Source organism: Anopheles bellator, chromosome 2 (assembly GCF_943735745.2).
Source record: "Anopheles bellator chromosome 2, idAnoBellAS_SP24_06.2, whole genome shotgun sequence".
Taxonomy (NCBI): Eukaryota; Metazoa; Arthropoda; class Insecta; order Diptera; family Culicidae; genus Anopheles; species Anopheles bellator.
Window position 1 is genome coordinate 2,340,938 of NC_071286.1, and position 5,853 is coordinate 2,346,790.

At 54.2% G+C, this 5,853-nt stretch overlaps 1 protein-coding gene across 1 annotated transcript; it reads left to right on the forward strand.

Moving 5' to 3' along the window:
* The first annotated feature begins 604 nt into the window (after window positions 1-604).
* On the forward strand, window positions 605-5,228 carry LOC131210664 (putative odorant-binding protein A10). The gene is made up of 3 exons (XM_058203944.1): window positions 605-1,122; window positions 1,447-1,696; window positions 4,885-5,228. The coding sequence occupies exons 1-3, from the start codon at window positions 1,087-1,089 to the stop codon at window positions 5,022-5,024; spliced, it is 426 nt and encodes a 141-aa protein (XP_058059927.1). The 5' UTR covers window positions 605-1,086; the 3' UTR covers window positions 5,025-5,228.
* The last annotated feature ends 625 nt before the right edge of the window (window positions 5,229-5,853 follow it).

Below are 5,853 nucleotides of genomic sequence, written 5' to 3' on the forward strand. Positions count from 1 at the left end.
AAAAAAGTCTCGCACTTTTCGAGTTCAAGACTCCGTCGTGGCCGCGGGGTGTAAACTATTCTTACCTGGGCGCCCGTACCCGTAAAATCCGGCTTCACCCGGCTGTGATCGCCGGCTGATGACTAACCTGCTGCTGCCGGTGGCGCCGGTGTCGCAACCTTCGGAACACCCCGACCGCCATAAAGCCTTTCGGGCGCCTGCCCGTTTGATTACCTTTCCGGGGGCACTCTCGGCCGATGTCGACAGTGCGTTGCAACGGAAAGTCCACACCGATGACGGACAGCAGGAGTGAGCAACGCCTACTCCGGGTCGCCCTTTCTCTTTCTGGCACCAGCGGCCGCGGCGGTTATTATTTCTACACGGTCCAACGCCGGCTGCGGGAGTCGACTTGCCATTTCTTTCCCGCGCGGCCCTCTCGCGGCCGGGTAGCGACCGACAGCTCCCTACCTCCGGAGTGCCACTTCTTGCTACACCGCCACCGTAGGCACCGTTCGTTCGCTGGTCGAGCCGCCATTTGATGTTTTTGATCGCTCGGCAGCGTACGTGCTCCGTTCTCTCTCTGGCCGGTGTTCGGTGGTGACCAGTTCGCTTCGAAGCACTTTTTTCGAATCACCAATTCGAGTACCGCGACGTCGTCGTCAGAATTCCTTGGCGCAGAAATAATTCTCTCAAGTTATAAGTTTCTCTGTGACAAAGTTCGTTCGGCCAGTTCGGCAGACAGAGTTCCCGAGTGCCATTTAAAAGTGGAAACTCGCACACCGAAACGGTGCTAGTTGACGGTGTTCCGTGGTGCATAAGTTGGGTGTACACTAGCGCCGAACAGTAGTGGGAACTTCTCCTTAAAGAAGAGTGGCCAGTTTCGTGCTGCGTTAAGGAAAGCATCCCGGACGCAAGTTTGCGGTCGAAGCTCGAGAGGAGAAAGTCAAGCCCTCCTCGGCGTTACACAATAGAAACCGCACCCGCCATCATATCATCGGAGCAATCCGGTCTCTCAACACCTCGCCGTCGGCATAGCAACGGCAGCACCACTAGAGCCTAACTACTGTCGATTACAAGTCCCCACTGGTGCAATAGACGTCTCGCGCAATGTCGGTCACAATGCACGACAACATGTCGACCAAGGTAGGTTCCACGGTCCCGCCCAGCCCAGCGCGGCATTACATAATCCGGTGTTGCAAAATGATAAAAAGAATCCGCGCGACACACCGCGGCCCAACATAAAAAGCATAATCGTTCGCACGGGCTCCGGCTTTCCCTTTTTCGCCGGTGTGTGTTTGGTGTGATGGATATTGTTGTTCCCGCTCGGTCGGTCCGGTCTGCTGGCCTTTTACTTTCGACGTCTTCGGGCCCCAAGCTACATAACGCATCGCCACGCCACGATCGCCTGTCGGGGTTCCCCGTCCTATTTTTATTTATTTGTTCCCCGTTTCTCTCACTCTCTCTCAGCCTTCGGGAGTAAACCGGGTCAGTAGTCGCAGCTGGCTGGTGGCCGCCGGGTTGCTGCTCGTTGCCGGGGTGATGCTGGCCCAGCTGACCACGGTGGCCGCGGATGCGACCAGCCCGGCGACGACGGTCCGGTCACAGGTTTCGGACGAAGCCCTCGAGAAGGCCCTCAGCGACAAGCGGTACCTAATGCGGCAGCTCAAGTGTGCCCTCGGCGAGGTGCCCTGCGATCCGGTCGGGAAGCGGCTGAAGAGTAAGTACACTGGGTGCGAAAATGGGGTCGCCCGTTTATGTCATCGGCGGGTCGTGGTGGCCGTGAAAATTATTCAACAACCCCTAGCTCTCTCTCTCTGTGGAGTCCAGGCGGCTTCCGACGCTTGGGGCGTCACCGGCAGACCGTGGGGCGTATAATTCAAGTTGTTCATTAATTTCGCACGCCAGTTCTTGGAGTGGCCACACAGTGGCCAATCCTCGACCCGGGTGAGCTTCCGGTTTCGGGGTAAGAAGCGTGGCCCTAATTAAAACGAAAATGATAACGACACGCGGTGTTGCCAGGAAGTGTTGCCCGACCGACGGGGAACTATCCGGCCACCGGTCAACAACAAGCCCGGGGTTCCTCCTTTTATTGCCGGGGGTTTGATTGCAGAGTGCGACTGAAATTCGGTCAACATTTTTTTTGTTGTGGGTTTGGTCCGCCATCTTTCGACATCATCCAGCCGGGTCCGTTTTTTGCCGCCAAAGTTTGCCGTTCCGTTTCGGAATTCTTCGCCCCTTTTCGCATCGCACGATACTTTGTCGATTTATGGGAACTCCCCGTTGCAGGCTGCTGCTGCTCCCCCCGAAAGAAGCTGTGGTTTGGGGTTTTGCTTGGGTTAGATAGTTCAACAAACCAACCGGCGCCCTCTGCGGAGCCGACTCCTGAAGTGGAAAGTGAAATGTTAGCACCGAGAACCGAGAACACTAATTGCGCGTTGTTCTCGCCCGGACGCGTCGGACGAATGTTTTCGAACCCACCGGCATCGGCCACCGGCGGCATCTAATGACTTTATGGAAACAGAAACAAAAGTTTGGTGCATTTGAAAAAACCGAAAAGAAAAACACTACGATTTGATGGGGATTTCATTGCACGGAGTCCAAGGTGTCCGGTGTCCGGGGCCCTTAAAACAAAATGATTAGCCCGTGGTCCGTGGTCCAACTCACATAAATCTTCCACAGAGTCCACAACCATCTTGGGCCAGGCCCACGGAGCTAAACACTTTATGGGTCGTAATTTTGCGCAAAACAGTTAAACCGTTTACCACACCCGGGGCCGTAAACTGTGATCTACGTCACGAAACGATGATGTTCTGGTCGCTTCTTGCCCGGTGAACTTTTAGCACAATGCTGACCGTTACCCGTTTCATTTCCGTCACCAGCGGAAAGCGGATCGCCAAAGGATTAATTATCAACTACAACTGCATCCTGGTTCCGGGAGGGGGCTTATTGAGCACCGCTGGTTCCCGATATCCGGCCCGGCCGCACGGTGTTAATTATCAGATAATTTAAAACAACCAGCCCTCGAGGTCTCGCTTTACAATGCTTAATTTAACGCGCTTTAACGGATTAACAGTCACGTGTGGCTGGCGTGGCCCCCGCGAGGCGTGATATAAACGGGGATCATGCGATGCAAAAATGTATTAATTCTATTTCCAAAGTTCCGAATGATTTATCGAACCCGGCCCCGGATGATGATGATGCAGTTCTGGGCCCGCCCGCCCGCCGGGCATGTTTTGCGTGCCCCACGTCAAATTTATGGAATATTTGTATAAGGCCGCCCGCGCCCAGGTTCAGGCTCGAAACTCAGAATCGACCGAGAGAGAGTGAGAGAGAGAGCCACACTCTTTTAACACTTAATTAAATCGCTTGTGATAACACGGAGCGCGTGGGGTGTGATGCTTACACCCTCTCGAATCGACACCTTCGACACCCTTGCCTCCCGAGCCCGAATTCCGTACGAATTTTCGGGGCGGTGCGGGGCGCAGACAGGACCCTGAGCGCAAGGACCCTTCATGGGCGCGAGGTGTGAATGTTGTGCCCGTTATTAGCGTGTGCAATGTGTCAAATCGGGCCGGGCCGGGGGCCTGCCAGGGTCGGGCGTGCTCTGCGTGCGTGCGTGATTGCGCTTGGCGGGCCGAGACGAGTGTAGAATAAATATTTTCCCCACCAGCCCGTGGCTTTTGAGGGTGGCCACACTGTGCGTGGCACAAACACTAAGGGTGGTCATACATAATTCATCGGCCATTCCACTCCACGCTCGGTTTTGGGCCATGCATTCGCGATAAATTGTTGCAGTTCTGCAACCCACCACCAGAGGCGCGCCGTTAATGTTGGTGCGTGGTTGTTAATTAAATTGTGCCCATCATGATGGCGATGGGTGGACGCGATCATCGGGACGGGACGATGACGGTCCGTCCGTTTTTACGTCGCGGGCTTTTCCGTGGAAGCCAAGGCAGGCACACACAGCACAAGAAACGAAACGATGTTTGTGGAAGAAATGAGGCGAAGAAAATGAAATCCTCCTGCGAGGAGCGAATATTTGTTTACATGGTTCTCTCGACTCGCGGCGCATAAATAAAACATGCCGGATGCGCGTGCCGGAGCGAAGGACATCATTTATTCAGCATGATCGCTGCGGAGGAGACGGCGCGTTTGCAGTTCGTGGGTTTCACGATTAAAATAAGGGGGTTGGGCTGGGCCTCCGGACGAAAAAGGACCTCCGAGCGGCGCGAGTCGATGGTAATGGATTTATTTTAAAAGCATTTCGTCAAAACGCTCGAATTGATAATGGCGCCCAGAGTGCGCCGAGGAATCGAATTTATTTATTCGTTGCGAATCCAGGGTGGCTTCGCTTCGTCCTTAGAAACACATGGCCCTAATGTAGTCCGCCTGCCTGCTGGGATGCAACGGGCGAACAAACACCAGGCGAGCTCGAATGGCAGATGGCCGCCGGTTTTACAGCGCCATTTTACACCCTGTTTTTAGCCCGTCTTTGTGGGAAAGGATTGCGCAATCGGCGAACGGGTCCTTCGGGGACACTAACAGTGCGACAGCGAGCCCCGAGAGCGTGATTTTTCACGCTCGTCCCGACAAGCCATTAATGTGTAATTAAATCTTCAATTAAAATCTAATTGATTCCACACAGATTGCATTGCACACCCTGGTGGTGGTGGTCGTTAAACGGTTAGACCGCAGATGCTGTGCGGTCCCTACCCCGGGTACCCACTTCATGTCCCTCCAGATCATGTTTTATTCAATCACCATTCGACGGCCGACGTCCGGTGGGGAGGGATTGTTTTTCAAAAGTTAATAGATTCCAGGCAGGCGGGATGACGGAACTTTTGACGGAACGGATGGGACAGTAACTGTGTTTTATATATGCTCACTCTCGCTCGCCCTTTACAGGTTTGGCACCGTTCGTCCTGCGTGGAGCCTGCCCACAGTGTACGCCGGTCGAGACGACGCAGATCAAGAAAACGTTGGCCCACCTGCAGCGCAACTTCCCGGCCGAGTGGAACAAGCTCATACAGACCTACGCCGGGTAGAGGGCGAGCGGTCTAGGAGGTCCTGGACCGGGAACGACTGACGCCGGCCACACGGGCCACAAATCATCCACAAATCCTTTCCCGGTTCGCGAAGATGCAACAAGCCTATATTTTAGAACAAAACCGAAAGCAGCAGAAACTTAGCGAAGGTGGTAGACGCACGTGCGCCAACAAATGGCCGTCCGACAACAAAAATCAATAAAGTAGAACACTAGAGAGTAAACGAGAAGAAGACGTCCATTATGTTTTCTGTTCGGTGTTGGCGATGTTAAAACTCTGCCGCATTATTTGCCCCCAAATCGCACAGTGGGTATGAAACTGAAACGTTATATTTCACGCACGCGTCTCCCGGTGTCGAGCAGCATTAAAGGGCCCGCTCCGGATCCTTTATTCGCCTCGTAGTGCGGGAATGGAACGCTCGGAAGGCTGAATACGAGCGTCGTTTAGGGACGTCGCTGGGACGAGATCAGGTTCGAAGCATTTTGGGATGTTGAATAAAGTAACACACACGGCAGTGTTCATAAATGGCGCGCAAAGCGAACGTGTGACGGTGTCATCCGCAAAGTGTGTAGTTCCGCTGCCAGGTCCGCTGCCTGGCGGAAGGATATGTTAATTTTTGTCGCTCTCCTCTGTTAATTCTCGTCCGCGCATCTTCGCGGTGTTCCGCCTCGCCACGTGGCAGTGAATCGGTTGAACCGGTTTCGGTGAGCGTGGAAATGCTTTTCCGCTCCGCTTCGGCTACTTCGCGGTGTCATGAGCCATTTTCACTGGGGCACCGCATGTTGCAATGCGAGTGGATTGAAACGTTCCTAGAACGGATGATACTGCG

Bases quoted from the DNA above. Each gene is read 5' to 3' on its own strand.
- LOC131210664 (XM_058203944.1), top strand. From the start codon at position 1,087: ATGTCGGTCACAATGCACGACAACATGTCGACCAAG. The intron at 1,123-1,446 runs GTAGGTTCCACG...ACTCTCTCTCAG, and splicing joins ACGACAACATGTCGACCAAG to CCTTCGGGAGTAAACCGGGT. The intron at 1,697-4,884 runs GTAAGTACACTG...CGCCCTTTACAG, and splicing joins GGTCGGGAAGCGGCTGAAGA to GTTTGGCACCGTTCGTCCTG.